General features: G+C 33.6%; 2 protein-coding genes across 2 annotated transcripts; both read left to right on the forward strand.

The window, feature by feature from the left end:
* Positions 1-457: 457 nt before the first annotated feature.
* LOC139872887 (uncharacterized) lies at positions 458-2,124 on the forward strand. Its single transcript, XM_071860820.1, has 2 exons — positions 458-861; positions 1,570-2,124. Exons 1-2 carry the CDS (start codon positions 501-503, stop codon positions 1,890-1,892), a joined length of 684 nt encoding a protein of 227 aa, XP_071716921.1. The 5' UTR covers positions 458-500; the 3' UTR covers positions 1,893-2,124.
* A 16,545-nt stretch (positions 2,125-18,669) lies between these two features.
* On the forward strand, positions 18,670-20,698 carry LOC139873436 (transcription termination factor MTEF18, mitochondrial-like). The gene has a single exon (XM_071861364.1). It carries the CDS (start codon positions 18,935-18,937, stop codon positions 20,663-20,665), a length of 1,731 nt encoding a protein of 576 aa, XP_071717465.1. The 5' UTR covers positions 18,670-18,934; the 3' UTR covers positions 20,666-20,698.
* The last annotated feature ends 5,448 nt before the right edge of the window (positions 20,699-26,146 follow it).

Raw genomic sequence — 26,146 nt, forward strand, 5'->3', positions numbered from 1 at the left:
AGGGAACTTAATCAAAATAATAAAAAATAAATGAAGATTTGAAACACGAAACATGGACAAAGACAACATGTAAACAAAATAATCAACCCTACACAACAGACCACGAACCAAACGAACTTAACAAATAACACAAACTATAAAAAGCACGTCACAAATCAAACGAAAATAATACAACGCAAGATCTCCATGTTCCTTCTACGTAGAAGCTCCTTAACTCCTCGCCTTGTACTTTAAATCATTTACTCTCAATCACTATGTATAACCCTCAATCGTTCATTTCTCAAATAAATTCATTCAAACTTAAATCAATCGAAGGATACGTATTTCATGACGGATGGTGTATAAAATTAAACACTAAAGTCACTAAAGTTGAAGGATCAAATATGATCATATTCGATAAAACAAGGACTACTGATGAGCATAACGCCACAAAATCAAATCACAACTTACCAGATCTTAAACAAAACACGCACAGACACACACTCAACTGTGTGCCCAAAATGGCAACGAGAGAATCGGCTACAATAGAATCTAGCAACGGAATTAATCTCGACGCTAGAATCTACAAACCAGCACCAGACGACAACAATTCAACTTCTACCGATCAAAATCAACTTATTGTCGTTTTAGTTCATCCGTATTCAGTATTAGGTGGTTGTCAGGGTCTTATGAAAGGCATTGCTCGTAATTTAGCTGATCATGGCATCACTGCTGTTACTTTTGATATGAGAGGTGTCGGTAAGTCCACCGGCAGGCCGTCACTTACCGGATTCTCTGAAGTCTCCGACGTCGTTTCCGTTTGCAAGTGGTGTTGTCAGAAGTTTAACTCGAACAGGATTTTGCTTGTTGGTTCGTCTGCAGGTATATTAGGTTTCTATTCGATTAGTAGACTGTAATTATTGAATTAAACATTTATTAGCGATTGTGATTTATTAGAGTTATTAAATTGCTAAGACTCTGTTTATTTATTGTGATTAATTAATTAATTTGTTACTGTAATTATATGTGTTATAATTTTAGTATTGCAAATTGCTTGAAAAGTAAATAGTAATACTCCAATTTTGACTATGTAATGCCTAATTTTGAAAATGTAGAGGTTTGTAAAATTGAAATTTTTCTAGGTTAAATACTCTTAAAATTAGAGTAACTGGATCTATTTTACTTTTACATACCTAATCAAAATTAGTATATTCTGTAATATTGACATTTATTCACAATTTATCCCGTGTAGTAATATTGATGAAAATGAGATTTCGCCATGAGATAATATGAGACGTGTTTATGAATTATGATTGCTTGCATATTTATGAAAATTGTTTAGCTGATTAATTTTATAATAAATAAGCACTTTAAAATGTAAGCAGGTTATATACTTGCTTATTTGTTTAGTAAATAAGGGGTCTAAAATTTAGCAAATTCGTATCACCTTGGAAAATGTCCCCGAATCGCTTTTTGATCGGTTCAATAGAATGCGCAGGTTAACCGTTTGATTATTGAGTATCCTAATTAGACATTGCATACAGGATAAATTGAGTGTGCAATTGATGTATGATTTGAATTTGAATGCAGGTGCACCGATTGCAGGGTCTGCGGTTGATCAGGTGGATGAAGTTGTGGGCTATGTGAGCCTGGGGTATCCTTTTGGGTTGACTGCTTCGATTCTATTTGGAAGACATCACAAGGCAATATTGCAATCTCCTAAACCGAAGCTTTTTGTAATGGGGACAAAAGATGGGTTTACGAGTGTTAAACAGTTGGCTAACAAGCTGAAAACTGCAGCAGGGCGCGCGGAAACACATCTGATTGAAGGAGTTAGTCATTTTCAAATGGAAGGTCCGTCTTATGATACTGAAATGGCTAATCTTATCGTTACATTCATTTCTTCTTTGTAGGTACACCCTCATTATCGTAAACTTATAGCATATGTAGCATTTGTTCTTGTGATTTGTTGAAGTTGTCTTGTGTATGTGTTGATTTGTTAAACTGTATTTACTATTTACAACTGAAGCCAAGAGGCTACATGTCAGTACAAAAGAATGTCTTTTCAGTTTTCGACTTTTCGATGTATAAAATCGTCGAACACATGTAACTCAAACTACCATAATTGCTGAATATACTGTTTGTTAGGCATGAATGGATTGAGTTAATTGTATTTACAATTTACACTATTATCAAAGAATATATGTATAACATGTATTTTAAGTAGGATTTTGGGACAGTTGCTATACAAAACAGTGTGGCAAAACGGGTTGGTTGGGTAAATATAACATTTGTTGTATATAACATTTGACTTCCAGAGCAATTTGCTGGAGATATCGACCGAAAATCAGTTCACCAACTTGAAAAACTGTAAATCGTATATACAGTATGAAATTATAGTCCATATTATGCTGCTTTCCATGCAATTTTGGAACAATTTTAAGAAACAAAATTTGTTTTTATAAGTACAACTTGAAGCTGAATGATTGAAACAGTTGAAACAGTTGAACTCTAGTGAAAATGATTAAAGGTAACATGAATAGATCAAGGAATTAAAAGCTTCCACCTTGAAATCTTTAGTCTCATACTGTTATATGTAGCGACCCCTACAAATCGTCATTGATGGCGTCGACTACTTAGGTTCCGTTACGTGGTCGTAGGTCTTTAAAAATAACGTTTGACCAAAAGTATGTCGCATTCATTTCAAAAGTTAAGATTTGTTTCAAAGTTTACAAGAATTGTTCATCCAAAGTTACGTTACAAAGTTATAAGTACAAGTGAATACTATGCGACACAGTTTAAAGAAAGTCAAAAGACGCTCCATGTAGTGCATATATACTCGACATCCAATGCAAATATCAAATAATGAGCGGAAGCATGTTTCACATATCGTTCAAAGACCTGAGAAAAACATAGAAATCTGTCAACGAAAACGTTGGTGAAATCATAGGTTTAAGTAAGTAATTGAGTAAGTAAAGTAAGCCGAACCACAAGATTTGCAAAGTTGAAATAATAGTAATACATTCTAAAAGTTAATATTCACGAGCACCCAATTATCAAGGCTTAACGTTCCGTCCGTTGATACCCCATTAATAGTGCTAGAACAACACTGTTTCTCGAAAATATATTTCATCCGTAGACGGTAGCGAACCGTCCAAGATGAGGGTTTGTCAAACCCATATGGCCATACAACATAAGTTCACGCCTACACTTACACCCTGCAAGTGTAACTAATGATAATCGAATTGAGGCTTTCGTTCTAAACTCGTATGTAGAATGTTTGTTTTCCTGTACTTGTGTTCACTTAGTTAAGAAGAAACGTTTATGTTTTCTCATCCCAAATATAAGTTTAAAAGAGTAAAAATGGGACTATGATCTCACCTTGAGTGCAAGAGTAATAAAGTACTTCAACAAGTAAACGCGTGCAAAGACAAAGCTATTCTTGACCTAAACAAATAGGGTTGTATCAATAACGGTAGACACGATCGGTCAAAGATGTTCAATTAGTCCTATGGCTCGTTACGACTCGATTATATAGCATGTGAATCAAATTGTCAAGTTTCATGCAAGATACAAGTAAAGAATCATGTTAGAAAGATTGCATAATCATTTGGTTAAGTTTGACAAAAAGTCAAACTTGGGTCGGGTCAAAGTCAACGAAAGAGTCAACACGTTCGGGTCGGGTCCCGAACTATTTTTCTGTGCTAGTTATTCATATATAAGCATGTTAGAACAAGTTTCATGTGAATCGGAGGTCCGTAGCATGGCAAACATTATTCGAAAATTGACAAAATTGGACAGCCCACTTTGGCGCGCCGCGCGGGTATATGGCGCGCCGCGCCATTACCTGTGCAGAGAATTCTGGCAGTTTTTTTTTTAAGTTTTATGCACGAACCTAACTTCAAACAATCACCATTTATGACCCACAAACAACCAAAACATGTATCTTATATCATCGGAAAGGTATTTTGACAAGGAACACAACTAACTACTTTTCATCAAGCGAAAACATCATTTACAATAACCGATTTCTCGCCAAGTGGTCATTCAAGGTCCATTTTCAAAGTTTCAAGTTCTTGAAATGCATTACATGATTCGGGAATCCAATCCACACATATGATATGCCGTTTCGAAGGTAATTACTCATGCAATACAACTAAACACTTACTAACAACATTTCATGGCATCCAAAGTATCAAAAGTTCATTTCAAGTTCATCAAACCCTAATCAAAATTCACAAAAATCACAAATCATGTATTTGAAGTTTTCTTAATCAACCTACGCATCATAACGAAGCTAGTGATACTAGTAACACAATTAAAACATGAACTTTAACAATTTAACAACATTTAATCTTCCAAAATCAAAGATTAAGCAAACCCATTTTCAAGTGTTCAAACTAGTTACTTAAATCAACAAATCGAACAAACAAAACATATATTCATGTTATACACGAGCCATAGACACTAATTAACACTTTTATAATTCAAAAACATCAAGAACACAAAATCTAGTGATTTTAGAAAGTTACCCAAATGAGATGAAATTGGTATCAAGTCGAAGAGGATGAATGGAGGATTCCAAATATGTAATTTGTTTTGTGAAACACTTGCTAGATCATGAATGGATGATGAATTCTTTGTTTGGAGAATTTAGAGAAAATGTGAATGTATGAGAAGAAAATGAAAATGAAAATAATGAATGGAGGAGGTGATGTTTGACTCCTTTGACCTAGTCAAATCTTTGACACTTTGGCAAGTTTAGTCCCTCAAGTTTGTAATCGGGTGCGAGAATTAACCGAACGAATATTTTTAAATTACAAGAGAGAACGAGAGATGTTATAATCCAAATGACGAAAATATTTTAAGAATGTAAGCTAATGGAGGATACGAATCGAGATACTGAGGATATTATTAAAATAAAAATACGGGCGTTAAAATAATTTAACGAAAAAATGCGGGATGTTACATTACCCACACCTTAAAAGAAATTTCGTCCCGAAATTTAGTTGGAAGCAATAGTCGTTGTTTCTTACTCGAGACCTAGTGTTGTCAATGCTATGAATAAGTGAAGATACGTCCTTGGACATTCCCACAAATTTTGACAGTCGAGATCTCAGTTTGTATTAAGACTTGGTTTTACTATCCACAATTTCAACCAGTTTCCCATGAAGGGGAGTTTGCCATCAATAGTAAGTTTATCTAGGAGAGTAGCACGTTCCTGTTCCGTAGGACACGTCTCTAAGTTTGTTGCATGGAACGTAGGGTAAACGGAAACTTAATTGAGTCGGAAGTTCTAAACGGTAGGAGCGGTTCCAATACGCCTCAAGGTTTCAAAAGGATTAATATATCGCGGTTTTAACTTTCCCTGATTCCCGAAACGGATTACACCTTCCCAAGGTGCGAGTTCTCAATATTACACGGTTACTGACTTGGGATTCGAGAGGTTTACGTCGAATATCGGTAAAGCCCTTTTGGCGACTACGGGTCGTCTTGAGTCCTTCTCGGACTTGTACGATCTCAACTGTTATTTCTTGAATGAGTTCGGATCCGGTGATTTGCTTGCCACATGCTTTGGTCCAACGAATAGGGGTATGAAATTTGCGGTCATATAGGGTTTCGGAAGTGCGGCGTTAATACACGAATGGTAACTGCTGTGTGAGAGGAGACAACTAAAGGCAACAATACAAGTTTGTAACATGTCTTTCCAAGATGTGAAACGTACGTTTGTTTGGTCCGTTGGTTGTGGATGATACATGGTACTCATGTTTAAACGTGTCTCTAAGGCTTCTTGTAACACTAGAAGTGAAACGAGTATTGTGATCCGAGATAATCGACAATGGTACACCGTGTTGGAATAGAATTAAGATACGTTTGAACAAGCTAGTTAGGGTTTGAAAGCGTTCGTTGGAACAAGTTCCTTATCGGCTACAGAGAACGTTTTCCACGGCTATTTACCCTCGTGGTGAATACTAGTAATACATGATGAGTCTCTCTCTCCATTGAGAAAGTATATAAAAGGTTTCTTTATACAAAAATACAAGCGAAAGGACAGGAGTGGAATGAGAACTTAGAATAGGATGAGCTCACATCCTGAGGTAGCCATATCGCGCATCTAGTGGTCAAATGTTGAGACCTGGTGGGAAAACGAGATAGAACACGTAGTTGTACAGTTCGGGGTCGAGTAGTAGTTGTCCGTATTAGGAGCATGAGGACGATAAGTCAAAGAGAAAGGAAGTATCCTTGGATTGTGTGTTATCTTGGGTCCCAGTAATATCAGACGGTCATAGTGAAATAACAGTGTTATGTAACGTGGTACGTGGTGATGAGAAGATTGATCGGATCCATAATTAAGTATTCCAATCGTTCGTGCAAAAATAACGAATTTCAGTTTCCTTGATTTCGAGTCGAGAGAGTATGCCCTTTGGGCGTTCAAGTAGAAATATTTCCATAATTGAATTTCATTGTGTTACATGAATTTATCTAGTAAGATTGGTGTGAATAATCGCGTTAAAAGTTCGGACACGGAGAGGTTTAGTCCTTTCTTGGGGGAGTTAACGGGGTTAAAAGACGAGTAACACGAGAAAAAGTCGAAAATGAATCTGCGGTAATAATCGGCGAGATCTAAGATTTTACGAGTACAAGTCAGAGTAGTGAGGGTTTCCCGATTACGTGTGGTTCCAATTGCGAGATGTGTTGTAATGCCTTGACCACTAACAACATGGTCTAGAAATTTTACTTCGTTTATCCAAAATTCTCACTTGGAGAATTCGGTATAGAGTTGCTCTTTTCTCAAGAGTTCAAGCGTAAGACGGAGACGTTGTTCGTTTTCTTCTTTACTTGAATAGGTTTAGAACATCAATTATAAGTATGGTAACGATTTTTGTCTAGATAAGTTTACAAACGCGGTTCAGGAGGCCTATGAATACGGGCGGAGGCCTAGATAATTGAACGGTACTAAAAGAAATTTACAACTATTATAGCGAGTTTTAAAAGCGGGTTAGGAGACATCTTCTCCCTGATCCCTCAATTGATGATAATCGGAACAGAGGTTGGTTTGGAATATACGCGAGATTCATGTAAATAATCATGAGGTCATGGATACGAGGAAGAGGGTATCGGTTTTCAACCGAAAGTTACTTAGTTCCAATGATCTATACATAATTGTAGAGAAACATTTCTCCTTAACGAATAGGTTTTGAGCTCCTTAGTTCTATAGGTGTCAAGTCACAATTCAAATTATCCACCCAATAAGTTTAACGTATATCCTCCGATAAAATTTATCGATACACAAAAATTTTTCGTTGGTCACTTAAATGGCGTAAGTAATACCTAGGGAAAATGGTGGAGTGCAAATAGTAGGCTCCAAAGCCTCGGATACAAAACATTTATCGACATCCTAATCGAATAAACATGAAACCTGAGAATTTTGAGAAGAAACGTACCCGTGACTAGTTGTCATCTCGGGCATCCTAGGTGTAAATGTTGAAGGTTCAACGGCGTGCGTTGGTTTTAGCTTTATTCTTTGGACAAGCATTTCTAAAATGACCCGGTTGGCCACACTTATAACAAACACCCGTTTTCGGTACATTGGGCTCCTTTTGAGTGACGGGGGCGGTACTTCTACAATGTTTGGCCATATGACCCCTTCCTTGGCATCGGCGGCAAATTAGCTTACCACATTCACTAACGTGATGATTGTGGCATTTGTTACAAAAAGGTAGTTTTCCGGCATACCCCTTCTTGCCACCGGGGGAAAAAGGCTCTTTGGTGAGGTTGTTGTTGTTGTGGTTGCTTGATTGAGAGGCTTCCCATTTTCTTTTGTTGTTACCCGGTTGGTCCTCAGCCGTTGGTGTCGGCGCTTCAATTTCATTCACCGTTTTTATAGATTGGCGGGCCATCATTAAAGCCTCTTGTAGGTTAGTGGGTTTGGATGTCATTACCCCGTGTTGAATGCTCTTAGGGAGGCCATCCATGTAAAGTTCAACTCTTAGGGACTCGGGAGTCATGAGATTCGGACAACGTAAGGCTAGTTCGGCAAACCGTTGATTATAAGCTTCGAGGTCATTCCCGACCGTTTTTAAATTTCTTAGTTCCTCTTCGAGCCTTCGAGTCTCATCGCGCGAGAAATATTCGGTGATCATTCTTTCTCTTAATTCGGTCCAAGGGAGTGTGTGGGCTTCATCGATACCCACCGATCGTACATACGTGTTCCACCATGAGAGAGCAACACCGGTGAAAGTGAGGGTGGAGAATTTGACCTTATCTTGGTCTCGACAACCGCTTATGCTAAAAACGGATTCCGTTTGATCAAACCATCGGGTGAGAGCAACTGGTCCCCCGGTTCCATCGAAAGTGGGAGGGTTGTACTTCATGAAGCTTTTGTAGGAGCACCCCTCGTTTGAATTACCAGCTCCCTGATTATTGTTGTTGAAAAAGTGATCGGCCACGGCCTCACCCACGGCGGTGGCTATCATTTGTTGAAGAGCTTGTTCTAGAGTTTCGGGAGGAGTATTGTGTTGACCTTGGTGAGCCATTGTTCCTTCATGATGTAGTGACCCGAACTTTTCCATGTTTATATATATTAATTGAGATTGATATTTACATGATTAAATGTTTCCAACATGTTAAGCAATCAAACTTGTTAAGACTTGATTAATTGAAATATGTTTCATATAGACAATTGACCACCCAAGTTGACCGGTGATTCACGAACGTTAAAACTTGTAAAAACTATATGATGACATATATATGGATATATATATAGTTAACATGATACTATGATAAGTAAACATATCATTAAGTATATTAACAATGAACTACATATGTAAAAACAAGACTACTAACTTAATGATTTTTAAACGAGACATATATGTAACGATTATCGTTGTAAAGACATTTAATGTATATATATATCATATTAATAGATATTCATACATGATAATATCATGATAATATAATAATTTAAAATCTCATTTGATATTATAAACATTGGGTTAACAACATTTAACAAGATCGTTAACCTAAAGGTTTCAAAACAACACTTACATGTAACGACTAACGATGACTTAACGACTCAGTTAAAATGTATATACATGTAGTGTTTTAATATGTATTTATACACTTTTGAAAGACTTCAATACACTTATCAAAATACTTCTACTTAACAAAAATGCTTACAATTACATCCTCGTTCAGTTTCATCAACAATTCTACTCGTATGCACCCGTATTCGTACTCGTACAATACACAGCTTTTAGATGTATGTACTATTGGTATATACACTCCAATGATCAGCTCTTAGCATCCCATTTGAGTCACCTAACACATGTGGGAACCATCATTTGGCAACTAGCATGAAATATCTCATAAAATTACAAAAATATGAGTAATCATTCATGACTTATTTACATGAAAACAAAATTACATATCCTTTATATCTAATCCATACACCAATGACCAAAAACACCTACAAACACTTTCATTCTTCAATTTTCTTCATCTAATTGATCTCTCTCAAGTTCTATCTTCAAGTTCTAAGTGTTCTTCATAAATTCTACAAGTTCTAGTTACATAAAATCAAGAATACTTTCAAGTTTGCTAGCTCACTTCCAATCTTGTAAGGTGATCATCCAACCTCAAGAAATCTTTGTTTCTTACAGTAGGTTATCATTCTAATACAAGGTAATAATCATATTCAAACTTTGGTTCAATTTCTATAACTATAACAATCTTATTTCAAGTGATGATCTTACTTGAACTTGTTTTCGTGTCATGATTCTGCTTCAAGAACTTCGAGCCATCCAAGGATCCGTTGAAGCTAGATCCATTTTTCTCTTTTCCAGTAGGTTTATCCAAGGAACTTAAGGTAGTAATGATGTTCATAACATCATTCGATTCATACATATAAAGCTATCTTATTCGAAGGTTTAAACTTGTAATCACTAGAACATAGTTTAGTTAATTCTAAACTTGTTCGCAAACAAAAGTTAATCCTTCTAACTTGACTTTTAAAATCAACTAAACACATGTTCTATATCTATATGATATGCTAACTTAATGATTTAAAACATGGAAACACGAAAAACACCGTAAAACCGGATTTACGCCGTCGTAGTAACACCGCGGGCTGTTTTGGGTTAGTTAATTAAAAACTATGATAAACTTTGATTTAAAAGTTTTTATTCTGAGAAAATGATTTTTATTATGAACATGAAACTATATCCAAAAATTATGGTTAAACTCAAAGTGGAAGTATGTTTTCTAAAATGGTCATCTAGCCGTCGTTCTTTCGACTGAAATGACTACCTTTACAAAAACGACTTGTAACTTATTTTTTCGACTATAAACCTATACTTTTTCTGTTTAGATTCATAAAATAGAGTTCAATATGAAACCATAGCAATTTGATTCACTCAAAACGGATTTAAAATGAAGAAGTTATGGGTAAAACAAGATTGGATAATTTTTCTCATTTTAGCTACGTGAAAATTGGTAACAAATCTATTCCAACCATAACTTAATCAACTTGTATTGTATATTATGTAATCTTGAGATACCATAGACACGTATACAATGTTTCGACCTATCATGTCGACACATCTATATATATTTCGGAACAACCATAGACACTATATATGTGAATGTTGGAGTTAGCTATACAGGGTTGAGGTTGATTCCAAAATATATATAGTTTGAGTTGTGATCAATACTGAGATACGTATACACTGGGTCGTGGATTGATTCAAGATAATATTTATCGATTTATTTCTGTACATCTAACTGTGGACAACTAGTTGTAGGTTACTAACGAGGACAGCTGACTTAATAAACTTAAAACATCAAAATATATTAAAAGTGTTGTAAATATATTTTGAACATACTTTGATATATATATATTGTTATAGGTTCGTGAATCAACCAGTGGCCAAGTCTTACTTCCCGACGAAGTAAAAATCTGTGAAAGTGAGTTATAGTCCCATTTTTAAAATCTAATATTTTTGGGATGAGAATACATGCAGGTTTTATAAATGATTTACAAAATAGACACAAGTACGTGAAACTACATTCTATGGTTGAATTATCGAAATCGAATATGCCCCTTTTTATTAAGTCTGGTAATCTAAGAATTAGGGAACAGACACCCTAATTGACGCGAATCCTAAAGATAGATCTATTGGGCCTAACAAACCCCATCCAAAGTACCGGATGCTTTAGTACTTCGAAATTTATATCATATCCGAAGGGTGTCCCGGAATGATGGGGATATTCTTATATATGCATCTTGTTAATGTCGGTTACCAGGTGTTCACCATATGAATGATTTTTATCTCTATGTATGGGATGTGTATTGAAATATAAAATCTTGTGGTCTATTGTTAAGATTTGATATATATAGGTTAAACCTATAACTCACCAACATTTTTGTTGACGTTTAAAGCATGTTTATTCTCAGGTGAATACTAAGAGCTTCCGCTGTTGCATACTAAAATAAGGACAAGATTTAGAGTCCATGTTTGTATGATATTGTGTAAAAACTGCATTCAAGAAACTGATTTCGATGTAACATATTTGTATTGTAAACCATTATTTAATGGTCGTGTGTAAACAGGATATTTTAGATTATCATTATTTGATAATCTACGTAAAGCTTTTTAAACCTTTATTTATGAAATAAAGGTTATGGTTTGTTTTAAAAATGAATGCAGTCTTTGAAAAACGTCTCATATAGAGGTCAAAACCTCGCAACGAAATCAATTAATATGGAACGTTTTTAATCAATAAGAACGGGACATTTCACATGACACAAGAATATCGTTGATTAGTATTTTCAACAATACTAACCGTGATACGGAAAAATGATAGAGAGAAAATTTTTCCTTGACTCGCCTTAAATTCTTTGTCATAATGTCGGAACGTTCATGTGAATCACCGTAATATAATCCCGGAAATTATATTACCCTGATTCACATGTGCATTTAACATTACTTCATAAAGTCAAGGTGGCGCGTCAACAAAATTTATCAACGTAAGATCAAGATCGAATACGAGTTAGATATGATAAAAGAGTTCGAGTATAATGCACAAATAATCAAGTAATTCCTACTTCAGTCTATATGCCGGTTGTAGTCTAGATTCACTAATGTACCCTATGACTCGGGGTAGACACCAATGAACTCTAAATCCCTATAACCAAAGCTCTGATACCACTTGTAGCGACCCCTACAAATCGTCATTGACGGCGTCGACTACTTAGGTCCCGTTACGTGGTCGTAGGTCTTTAAAATAACGTTTGACCAAAAGTATGTCGCATTCATTTCAAAAGTTAAGATTTGTTTCAAAGTTTACAAGAATTGTTCATCCAAAGTTATGTTACAAAGTTATAAGTACAAGTGAATACTATGCGACACAGTTTAAAGAAAGTCAAAAGACGCTCCATGTAGTGCATATATACTCGACATCCAATGCAAATATCAAATAATGAGCGGAAGCATGTTTCACATATCGTTCAAAGACCTGAGAAAAACATAGAAATCTGTCAACGAAAACGTTGGTGAAATCATAGGTTTAAGTAAGTAATTGAGTAAGTAAAGTAAGCCGAACCACAAGATTTGCAAAGTTGAAATAATAGTAATACATTCTAAAAGTTATTATTCACGAGCACCCAATTATCAAGGCTTAACGTTCTGTCCGTTGATACCCCATTAATAGTGCTAGAACAACACTGTTTCTAGAAAATATATTTCATCCGTAGACGGTAGCGAACCGTCCAAGATGAGGGTTTGTCAAACCCATATGGCCATACAACATAAGTTCACGCCTACACTTACACCCTGCAAGTGTAACTAATGATAATCGAATTGAGGCTTTCGTTCTAAACTCGTATGTAGAATGTTTGTTTTCCTGTACTTGTGTTCACTTAGTTAAGAAGAAACGTTTATGTTTTCTCATCCCAAATATAAGTTTAAAAGAGTAAAAGTGGACTATGATCTCACCTTGAGTGCAAGAGTAATAAAGTACTTCAACAAGTAAACGCGTGCAAAGACAAAGCTATTATTGACCTAAACAAATAGGGTTGTATCAATAACGGTAGACACGATCGGTCAAAGATGTTCAATTAGTCCTATGGCTCGTTACTACTCGATTATATAGCATGTGAATCAAATTGTCAAGTTTCATGCAATATACAAGTAAAGAATCATGTTAGAAAGATTGCATAATCATTTGGTTAAGTTTGACAAAAAGTTAAACTTGGGTCGGGTCAAAGTCAACGAAAAAGTCAACACGTTCGGGTCGGGTCCCGAACTATTTTTCTGTGCTAGTTATTCATATATAAGCATGTTAGAACAAGTTTCATGTGAATCGGAGGTCCGTAGCATGGCAAACATTATTCGAAAATTGATAAAATTGGACAGCCCACTTTGGCGCGCCGCGCGGGTATATGGCGCGCCGCGCCATTACCTGTGCAGAGAATTCTGGCAGTTTTTTTTTTTAAGTTTTATGCACGAACCTAACTTCAAACAATCACCATTTATGACCCGCAAACAACCAAAACATGTATCTTATATCATCGGAAAGGTATTTTGACAAGGAACACAACTAACTACTTTTCATCAAGCGAAAACATCATTTACAATAACCGATTTCTCGCCAAGTGGTCATTCAAGGTCCATTTTCAAAGTTTCAAGTTCTTGAAATGCATTACATGATTCGGGAATCCAATCCACACATATGATATGCCGTTTCGAAGGTAATTACTCATGCAATACAACTAAACACTTACTAACAACATTTCATGGCATCCAAAGTATCAAAAGTTCATTTCAAGTTCATCAAACCCTAATCAAAATTCACAAAAATCACAAATCATGTATTTGAAGTTTTCTTAATCAACCTACGCATCATAACGAAGCTAGTGATACTAGTAACACAATTAAAACATGAACTTTAACAATTTAACAACATTTAATCTTCCAAAATCAAAGATTAAGCAAACCCATTTTCAAGTGTTCAAACTAGTTACTTAAATCAACAAATCGAACAAACAAAACATATATTCATGTTATACACGAGCCATAGACACTAATTAACACTTTTATAATTCAAAAACATCAAGAACACAAAATCTAGTGATTTTAGAAAGTTACCCAAATGAGATGAAATTGGTATCAAGTCGAAGAGGATGAAGGGAGGATTCCAAATATGTAATTTGTTTTGTGAAACACTTGCTAGATCATGAATGGATGATGAATTCTTTGTTTGGAGAATTTAGAGAAAATGTGAAAGTATGAGAAGAAAATGAAAATGAAAATGAAAATAATGAATGGAGGAGGTGGTGTTTGACTCCTTTGACCTAGTCAAATCTTTGACACTTTGACAAGTTTAGTCCCTCAAGTTTGTAATCGGGTGCGGGAATTAACCGAACGAATATTTTTAAATTACACGAGAGAACGAGAGATGTTATAATCCAAATGACGAAAATATTTTAAGAATGTAAGCTAATGGAGGATACGAATTGAGATACTGAGGATATTATTAAAATAAGAAGACGGGCGTTAAAATAATTTAACGGAAAAATGCGGGATATTACATTATAATCATGTCATAAGTATTTACCTTAAAGATTACTTGTCTACTTTCATCATCAAAAACTCACAGTTCTTTCAAAAACAGATATCTAAATCTAAATGGTACTTTAAAGGGGAAACAAAAAGGACCAAGGTTATAGGCACATTTATGGGAGAAATAAGACTAAAGGTATCACTAAAACAGACGGTATGATTGTAGCACTTCCAACCTTTACAGTAGTTTTACTACATCCACCATAAATTATGCATTAACATTTTGCACTAATATGTTAGTGTACAGTTATTGTGGATGTAGTAAAAAAGTGTGATGGATATATTAATGCCCATAGTTTAAGGGTCTAAGTGACACATAATTCCTAAAGATCTTCCACTTACAAACACAAGAATTGCTATTGCTAAAGATCTTCCACCACATCCTTATCCTTAATGTATTTGAACCATACAACCTTGTGTTAACTATACCACACCAAACCTGCATGATATATAGGATAAAGTAACCCTATAAAGTTATCAACTAAAAAAAAATAACACACACTTCTAGCCATCATTTCTTGAAATCTTCTATAAGACTTGTTTTTCCAATCTAAATTTCTCGTGACAATTTGCGATGAATTTATCTGCAAGACGATCAATCTCATTCATCTCATCAACTGTCATCCTAGAACTCTTATTTCCATTATCTGTACCATTGTTCTTATCTTCAAGCCATTGAAGGTACCCTGAGAGCTAGGGGTACCTTAATGAATTCCACGTCGAATCATAGTAGAGATGGCCATTAAACGGATTGGATGAACTCATTGGAACGACATGAGATGAGCACCAATTGTTATGCAACCTAAACGAGCCAAGATATAACTTATTCTTGTTTTTGTTCTTTTTCAAGATCAAGGGTTCCAAGATATGTACATTGTTGAAATGGAGCTGTTTAAGAAGTTCAACAATGATGGTTTTGGCCTTGGTGAGGGCCCACGCTAGTCGAAAGAGATGGGAGAAGATGCAATTGTGGATCAATGTTTTAACTTCATAGAGGTAGTTAAGGAAGAAGGTGAAGAAGATGGGAAGGTGGTGGAGTTTTAAACTTCATAGAGGTAGCTAACTCCAACCGAACCTTGCTAAAACCAAATCGCTATAACAAATCGAGCAAACCAAGAAACAAACTACTAAAATACAAAAGGCGATGACAGAGCAAGCAAACAAAGACTAGAACCAAACTAAACTAAACAACCAAGAATCAAATGAAAGCAGGACAGATTAACCATTTTTTGAGAGGTCTTTTTCGTTCCTTTCATCCGGACGATTAGTAACCCTGTCAACTCTGTCGATGTGAACCTCTTTACCTTTTCGAGACCTGAAGTTGTAAGAGATGACATTAGATGAATTGCTTCTGATTGAAGAGCCGGAGGGGCACGAAGGTATCAAACATCGATTCGTTAAGTTTTGAAAGAAACCTTTATTGATGATGTTCGAAGAACCAATGCCATATTCATCCCGTAAAATGGAGGCCCCGCTAACCACATTTAGATTTTTCTAAAACTTGTTATTTCGGCCCAAGTTAATGGGCCCCTGACCCTCACGTATGTCCTCAAACATGAATAACATAATACAATTTAATGGCTTAGATCCAACAAAATTTTAAGGGTGAATGGATGAATGACTATGAAGCATATTTCTAAATTTACAAAATGCATAACTAAGAAACATACTTTTAAGTCTGCTAGGTTGCAGATAGAATAAGACATTATCTTATCTTATGTCTTCAGAAAAATAAACAATTTGCAGTAATAACGTATGCGAACGCGCATACATAAGACATAATAAGATCTGCAGGCTTAAAAACAAACTGCACATTAGGTATTTTTTTTTTATTTTCTAAGATGTTTTTGCTGAAGATTTGCGGACCATGTCTGTAAGGATATATGGTCTAAAGGTCTGTATGTTGAATGATAAAGACTAATTATTTTTATGTTTGCAAATAACTTAATCCTGTGTGCAGCACTTAGAAGCATAGTTCTAAGTCTGTGAGGTTGCAGATAGAATAAAATATTATTTATCTTATGTCTTAATAAAAATAAAAGTATGCAGTAAAAACGTCTACGAGCACACAGACATAAAACATAATCAGATCTGCATACTTAAAAACAAACAACACCTACACAACTGTCTTTTCCATAGATTACTCTAGGGCTATTCATCGGTTCGGTTTTTGGTTTTTCGGTTTATTCGGTTCGGTTTTTTCGATTTTGAAACTTATAAAATCAAAACCGAAAACCAAACCGAAACTAAATTTAAATATCAAAATCATAACCAAAACCGGACCGAAAACCGAATTTGATTTAGGTTTGATTTCGGTTTAAACCGAAAATCACTAACAATAAAAATCCTAACCAGCATAAACTTACATATAAATTAGGAATAACGGTTCTAGAATTAATTTAAGTATACAAGGTATATAACATGTTTATTGTTTAGGGAGATCAAGGGATAAGTGGTATTTTTGGGATAAGGGGATAAGTAAAATGAGATTTTTATATCTTTTACGTTAGAGCTCCAAATTAAAAAAAAAAAAAAAAAATCCGTAATCTACTTACATTGTGTAGATTCATAAATTTTTTTTTTTTTTTTTCAACAGGAGCTTAAAATGCATGTGATGCATGTTACCGTGTTTTGAGGTTTTTTGAGTTTTTTTTTAGGATTTAGCCCGATTTAGAGTTTAGGGTCGTAAACCCTCAACCCTAAACCCTAACCCCTAAACCCTAAACTCTAAACCGTTCTTATTAAAACTCGTTCTAAAACCCTAATTTCTAAACCCTAAAACCCTAATTTCTAAACCCTAATTACTAAACCCTAAACACTATTTTTTTTAATCAAAAGTCATTTTTTCTTTGTTTTTTGTTAAGAAGCATCTGATGCATGAAAGACAGTTAACATGCATCAAACAGCGAATAACATGCATTATATGCATCTTAACGCTCCAGTTGGAAAAACATTATTTTTTTTCTGAATCTACACAATGTCAGTAGATCACGGATTTTTTTTTTTAAATCGGAGCTGTAGAAAAAAAGATATAAAAATCACAAAATCACTTATCACCTTATCCCACCAAGTACCACTTAGCGCTTGATCTTTGCCATATATATATATATATATATATATATATATATATATATATATATATATATATATATATATATATATATATATATATTATAAATATATTTTAATATGTTATTAATTTGAATTTGGTTTTTAATTCGGTTTTCGGTTAACCAAATTTAAAATTTTAAAAACCAAAAAACGAATTACGAATTCGGTTTTCGGTTTCGATCGATCCGAAAACTGTTTAAAAAATCGATTTGATTTTTTTTTTTTATGGTTTGGATTCGATATTCGGTTTATTTGATTTGAAACTAAATGGTGCACACCCTTAGTTTACTCAAATAAAGAAAAATATAACATAACATTAAGGAAGATTTATGAAGTTTTCTATACCGCAAGTAGGGGTGTTCATCGGTTCGGTTTTTTGGTTTTTCGGTTTATTCGGTTTGGTTTTTTCGGTTTTTAAACTTATAAAATCAAAATCGAAAACCAAACCGAAACCAAATTTAAATATCAAAACCATAAGCAAAACCGAACCGAAAACCGAATTTGATTTCGGTTTGGTTTCGGTTAAAACCGAAAATCACTAAAAGTAAAAATCCTAACTAGCATTAACTTACATATAATTTAGGAATAACGGTTGTGGATAAAATATGAGTATACAAGGTATATAACATATTTATTGTTTAATAAAAATGTAATAATACATCAAATATAATATAAATATATATAAATATTATAATTATAAATATGTTTTAATATGTTTCTAATTTGAACTCGGTTATTAATTCGGTTTTCGGTTAACAAAATTTAAAATTTTCAAACCAAAACCAAACCAAAAACTGAATTACGAATATAGTTTCGGTTTCGATCGATCCAAAAATTATTTAAAAAACTCGGTTTAATTTTTTTAATTGAGATTCTAATTTATTCGGTTTAAAACTAAATGGTGCACACCAACCTCAAGGATCATTATGTTCTCCAAAAATAAGGGTTAGAAAAAAAAAAACATACGATTGTCTTCGAATGAACAAAATCTAGCATCGCAAAACCCCCCAAGACCCTCGTTGAGAGCCTCAAATGACTGCCACTGTATTAGTGTTTCATTCTTAAACCCACAATAATGGCGGCAATCAGAGTTTTGCAATCAACAAAACCCATTTGAATTACAAGGTAAAAATCCTTCATCCGCCTATACATAAATTACTGTTTTTTCGTTAATCTTGAAGCTTCCATTCATCAATATCTTGTTAAAGTTTGTAACTTTATTCATGTATCATCTTAATAATTGTAAGATTTCATCTATTTTGAGATGGGTATTAGTTGATTTGAGTAAAAATCCAATTTTTTCAACTGGGTCATATCATGCTACGCAAAACCCTAGGTTTTATAGCACAAAAGCAGCTTATAAGCCCAAAATTGGTCAAAAAGTGAATCATTTGCATACAGATGATGGAAATGTAAATACATGGTCTCGAGTAGATTGCAAAGAAGCTCAAGATGCTTTATTAGATTACTTACATTCCACTAGAAGTTTGCAATTTATGGATGCCGAAAATATAAGTCGAAATTCGCCTAGGTTTCTTGTAAAGTTATTAAATGGAGTTGAGAATAAAGAAAATGTAGGACAATCTGTTAGTCGATTTTTGCGTTACCATCCTATTAATGAATTCGAGCCTTTTTTCGAGAGCATGGGTTTAGAACCGAATGAGTTGTCAACACTTTTGCCCCGTAACTTGATGTTTTTAAGTGATGACAATGTGTTATTAGAAAACTATCATGTATTATGTCAATATGGGTTTGCTCCTAATAAGATAGGAAAGATTTATAAGGAAGCAAAAGAAGTTTTTAGATTGAGAGACGGGGTTTTGTTGTCACGACTTCATGATCTACAAGATACGTTTCTTGATCAGTCTACTGTTATTAAGCTTGTAGGTTCATGTCCTTCGTTATTAGTTGGTGATAAAGTTCATGATCTTCTTAAAGTTGTATTAGAATTAAAGATTGCAGGGGTTATAAACGGTTGGTTTATCGAACATCTATCAGAGGAAGATTCATATGATTGGAATCATATGCTTGACCTTATGTGTTTATTCAAAAAGTTAGGATGCGAAAATGAGATTGTAGGAAGAATAATTTATAAACATCCTACCATTTTATTGCAAGAATCGGGAATTATATCGGGTTCTGTTATCGGCTTTTTACTTAAATTTGGAGCCTCCAAGAATGAAATTCTATCGTCGTTTCTTCAATTTCCCGAAATAAATATTCTAGAATATTTTTCTAATCTACGACGGTCGTATAATTTTCTGTTAGAAATCGAAATGGATGTTGATAGCATTGCGAATCTTTTTCGTGCACATCCCCATGTGCTTGGCTCGTGCTCTCTAAAGGGTGTGAAAACCGCTTTAAATTGCTTAAACGCGGGAAAAAGACGTTTATGCCAAATCATTAAGAATAATCCGCTAGAGTTAAAGAATTTAGCTATGGGAAATAAGGTTAAACCGCTGCCATCATCAAAAGATTGTACGATAGAGAAGACAAAGTTCTTGATAAATATGGGATTCGTTGAAAACTCGAGTGAGCTTAAACGAGCATTAAAAAGATTTCGAGGTCGAGCAGGGGAGCTTCAAGAACGGTTTGACTGTTTGGTCAACCTCGGGTTTGACCGAGAACAAGTGGTGGAAATGTTGAAATCGGCACCTCAAGTTGTTAATCAAACAAAAGAGCTTCTTGAAATGAAGGTTGACTTTTTGGTCAATCATTTAGGTTACCCGTTGTCTTCTATATCCGGGTACCCGTCTTCGTTATCATATGCAATAGAGAAGGTTAAACTCAGGTGTATGTTTTATAATTGGCTTAAAGAACAAGGAGCAACTAATAGCATGGCTATTAGCACTATTCTTGCTTGCTCGGAAAAACAATTTATTAAAGACAAAGTTAATCGTCATCCTAAAGGCGTTGAGGTTTACGAGATGTTAAAAAGACAAATTTATCCCTGACTGTATAATTTTGAATATGGTTTGTGCTAATGTTTTCGGCATGTATTCTTTTTTGTTTGAGGGATCTTCATATCATTAACACATCTTATTCACTAATCAAGAGTAGCAATATACCATTTTGAAACGACCTCAAACAGGTACTCCGTTTATAATTTCTGATCTATATAGTATTTGAAAGTATGGCGTTCAAGCTAGAAATGTATTTGGTTTGGGTTGGGCTGACCTGAAACACTTATTTGGTTAAACTTATTTGCCAAGTATGATTCTCAACGGTGGCGGAAGATAGCCATAGCCGGAAGGGGTGCTGGCCCTATCTGGATTTAAAATAGTAAATTACACAAAAAAAATTACGAAAAAGTCAGGTTTTTTTGGATTACATCTATGTGACATGTTGGAGATTAAACATAGTGATATGAGTCAAAATTATCAATTTTACATTTATGGCTTGTGTTTTTGTTTGAATCAAGTTCTCCCTTATAATCGTAGTCTTGTAAATGATGGTCGTTGTCAAATTTGTATTATCTCCATTGCACGCAGTTTGCAATAGTTGATCTGTCATGCATATAAGAAAGTACTAATCTGTTACTAAGATGTGTATAGGAGATTCATAATGATAGGGAAAAGTGTTCTAAACCAACTTTTACTCTTTTAGTTTACAAATGAAAGTAAATTTAACGAACCGGAATGCATGTAGTATGGTATTTTTTTAGTTAAGGGATCATGCGGAATCGTAGCAATTTCATTGAAACATTGAATGTTGACTAACGTTGACTTTTTGATATATATATATATATATATATATATATATATATATATATAGTGGTAGGACCAAAGGGGAAATAACCAATTGGGGGGAGCGGGGGAAGCAAATTTTTTTTTTTTTTCGTTTTTTGAAAAAATTTCGTTCACGAACATTATAGATTGGATGAAAATATGAACATTTAATAATGACACTTTGTGATAAATGTTTTTATTTTGGCATGAAAACGCTCGAAGAATTAATATATAACAATTATCGTGTTTTTCGAGCGTATTTTGAGGCTTTAGATATTAGGGTTTAAAAATTTAGGGTTTAGGGTTTAGATTTAGGATTTAGATTGAGTTTTTAACACGAACGGTTTAGAGTTTAGGGTTTAGTGTTTTGGGTTCTAAACCCAAAACACTAAACCCTAAACCCTAAACTCTAAATCGGGCTAAATTTTGACAAAAAGTATTTCACAAAACATGAAAAAAACGTTAACATTCTTCACGGTCAGTATTATCTTGAATGTTATTTTTGTCAACCGTTTTCCCACCTAAATAATAACATTCATCACGAAGTGTCTTTTTTAAGTGTTCATATTTTCGTGTGATCTTGATGCCTGAAAAAATAATCCAAAAAAGCGAAGAAAAAAAAAATATTTTGCTTCCCCCGATTGGTTACTTCCCCATTGATCCTACCGCTATATATATATATATATATATATATATATATATATATATATATATATATATATATATATATATGAAGGATAGAACTCACAGATTGAGATCAATCTGCACCCAGATTGAGCTCAATCTCTGTGAGTTTTTTGAGTTTTCTCCTACCCTTGGTTCTCTCTGGATCCTCACCCTATATATATATTTGTGAGTTTTTTGAGTTCTCTCCTACCCTTGGTTATCTCTGACTATATATATATATATATATATATATATATATATATATATATATATATATATATATATATATATATATATATATAGTGGTAGGATCAAGGGGGAAGTAGCCAATCACGGGGAAGCGGGGGGAAGCAAAAAAAATTTCTTTCGTTTTTTAAAAAAACTTTGTTCACGAACATTATAGATTGGATGAAAATATGAACATTTAATAAAGACACTTTGTGATAAATGTTTTTATTTTGGCGGAAAAACGCTCGAAGAATTAATATATAACAATTATCTTGTTTTTCGAGCGTATTTTGAGGTTTTAGATATTAGGGTTTAGAAATTTAGGGTTTAGGGTTTAGATTTAGGATTTAGATTGAGTTTTTAACATGAACGGTTTAGAGTTTAGGGTTTTGGGCTTAGGGACTAAACCCAAAACACTAAACCCTAAACTCTAAATCGGGCTATATTTTGACAAAAAGTACTTCACAAAACATGAAAAAAACGTTAACATTCTTCACGATCAATATTATCTTGAATGTTATTTTTGTCGATTGTTTTTCCGCCTAAATAATAACATTCATCACGAAGTGTCTTTTTTAAATGTTCATATTTTCGTGTTATCTTGATGCCTGAAAAAAAAAATTCTGAAAAAACGAGAAAAAAAATAAAAAAAATTTGCTTCCCTCCGCTTCCCCCCGATTGATTACTTCCACATTGATCCTGCCCATATATATATATATATATATATATATATATATATATATATATATATATATATATATATATATATATATATATATATATATATATGGGTAGGATCAAGATGGAAGTAACCAATCGGGGGGAAGCAAAAACTTTTTTTTTTCGTTTTTTGAAAAAACTTTGTTCACGAACATTATAGATGGGATGAAAATATGAACATTTACTAGAGACACTTTGTGATAAATGTTTTTATTTTGGCGGAAAAACGCTCGAAGAAGCAATATATAACAATTATCGTGTTTTTCGAGCATATGTTGAGGTTTTAGCTATTGGGGTTTAGATATTAGGGTTTAGCAATTTAGGGTTTAGATTTAGGGTTTAGATTTAGGATTTAGATTGAGTTTTTAACATGAACGGTTTAGAGTTTAGGGTTTGGTGTTTTGGGTTTATGGAATAAACCCAAAACACCAAACCCTAAACCCTAAACTCTAAATCGGGCTAAATTTTACTTCACAAAACATGAAAAAAAAAACGTTCATATTCTTCACGAACAATATTATCTTGAATGTTATTTTTGTCGATCGTTTTTCCGCCTAAATAATAACATTCATCACGAAGTGTCTCTTCTAAATGTTCATATTTTCGTGTGATCTTGATACCGGAAAAAAATTCCAAAAAAAATGAAAAAAAAAATAAATTTTGCTTCCCCCCGCTTGGTTACTTCCCCATATATATATATATATATATATATATATATATATATATATATATATATATATATATATATATATATATATATATATGGGCAGGATCAATGGGGAAGTAACCAATCGGGGGAAGCAAATTTTTTTTTTTTCGCTTTTTTTGGAATTTTTTTTCCGGCATCAAAATCACACGAAGATATGAACATTTAGAAAAGACACTTCGTGATTGATGTTAAAGCTAAGGGGTATAAAATACTATTAAATTTTACAAGAAAATACTATTAAATACGATACAATTTTACACAAGATATTTATTTATTTATAGAATGGATATACTTAAACCTTGCTACAACACTTATAGGCAGTGTACCTAATCGTACAGTAGTGTAGTTTTTAGTAAGTCCGGTTCGTTCCACAGGGAATCTTTTAAACAAAGCTTAACGCTATATTAATTTAATTTATAAAAATACAAATATATATATAAGTAATATTATTATTATAAAAGGGGGGGTTTTTACCGTTTAATGACCGGTTTGTCGATTTTAAAACTTAGTCGCAGTTAAAACCTAATGTAAAATATTAAAAATAAATACAAGACTTAATTTAAAGCGTAAAGTAAATAACGATAAGGAAATTGCGATAAATAAAAGTGCGATAAAATAAAATTGCAATAATTAAAAAGTACGATAATTAAAAGGGGGATGATTCTAACACACCCTTTTTTGATCCTCACACACCTATTTTAACCTTTTACTCTTCTAATAATACTCCATTTCTTTAAATTGGTGTGTGAGGATCAAAAAAGTGTGTGTGAGAATCATCCCCCTAATTAAAAGTGCAATTAAATACAAAAACAATAAATAAAAGTGCAATAATTAAAAGTGCAATTAAATATAAAATAAAGGAAATTAAATATGAAATAAAAGAATTATGCTTATTTAAACTTCCGTAATCATGATGTTTGACGTGTTGATTTTAGTTTTATGCCCATGGGTTAATTGTCCTTTGTCCTGGATTATTTAATATGTCCGTCTGGGTTTTTTCCATAACAGTCCATCAGTCATAAATATAAAGTGCGAGTGTCCTCGTCAAATTATCCTTATACCCGAAGTTAAATATTCCAACTAATTGGGGACTTAAACTGTAACAAGGTTTTATTACTTTGTTTAATAATTACACCAGGATATCGACTGCGTGTAACCCAAGGTTTTAATACTTTGTTATCAATTATGCCAAGTGTCCTTGTACATAATTTTACCCCTGTTTTAATAATTCCATAGACTATTAATCCATTTCCGTATCCGGTTAAATGAACGATTATTCGTACATATAAATACCCCGCCCATCGTGTCCGATCGAGTGTATATGGTTATTTATAGGGACGTCCAATTGTAAATCTTTATATTAAAATTAACAAACTATCATTTAGTTAAACAAATATAAAGCCCATTAATAGCCCATAGTCTAATTTCCACAAGTGTCGTTCTTTTGTCCAAACTCCAATTATGGTACAAAGCCCAATTACCCAATTTTAGTAATTAGCCCAACATCATGATTACTTCGATTTAAATAAGCATAATAATAACTTAGCTACGAGACATTAAATTAAAAAGGTTGAACATAACTTATAATGATTAAAAATAGCGTAGCGTTACACGGACAGAATTTCGACTTACACCCTTACAATATGCGCTAACATACCCTTATTATTAGAAATTAAAATTAAAATTAAAATATAAATATATATATATATATATACGTTTACATATAGATAGAGAGATTGATGGATGATATTGATGAACCAAACACTCGTTTTTATAGGGCATGTGGGCTGGAAAAGGTGCTCATGCGATCGCATGAGCTTTGCCCTTCAGGCTCATGCGATCGCATGGCCAGCTGGGGAGGCTCAAAAGTCTACAAAAACGTGGGCTGCTTATTTATTTATTATATAATATAATATATATAATTAAATTTAATTATATATATATTATATTATATTCTTGTACTCCGTTGACTTGTAATTTTTAGTCCGTTGCGTCGAGCGTTGAGAGTTGACTCTGGTCCCGGTTCCGGATTTTCGAACGTCCTTGCGTATAATTTAATATTTTGTACTTTGCGTTTTGAATCTTGTACTCTTGTAATTTTGAGACGTTTCTTATCGATAATTGGAACCTCTTTGATTGTACTTTGTACTTTTGAACTTTTTGGTCGTTTGCGTCTTCAATTAGTCGAATCTGTCTTCTGTCTTCACCTTTTATTATTTAAACGAATATCACTTGTAAATAGGACAACTGCAACTAAAAGCTTGTCTTTCTTGAGGAATAATGCTATGAAATATATGTTCGTTTTTAACATTATCAAATATTCCCACACTTGAGTGTTGCTTGTCCTCAAGCAATATAGTCTTGAAATACTAGAATCACTTCTT

Source organism: Rutidosis leptorrhynchoides, chromosome 10, assembly GCF_046630445.1.
Source record: "Rutidosis leptorrhynchoides isolate AG116_Rl617_1_P2 chromosome 10, CSIRO_AGI_Rlap_v1, whole genome shotgun sequence".
Lineage (NCBI taxonomy): Eukaryota > Viridiplantae > Streptophyta > Magnoliopsida > Asterales > Asteraceae > Rutidosis > Rutidosis leptorrhynchoides.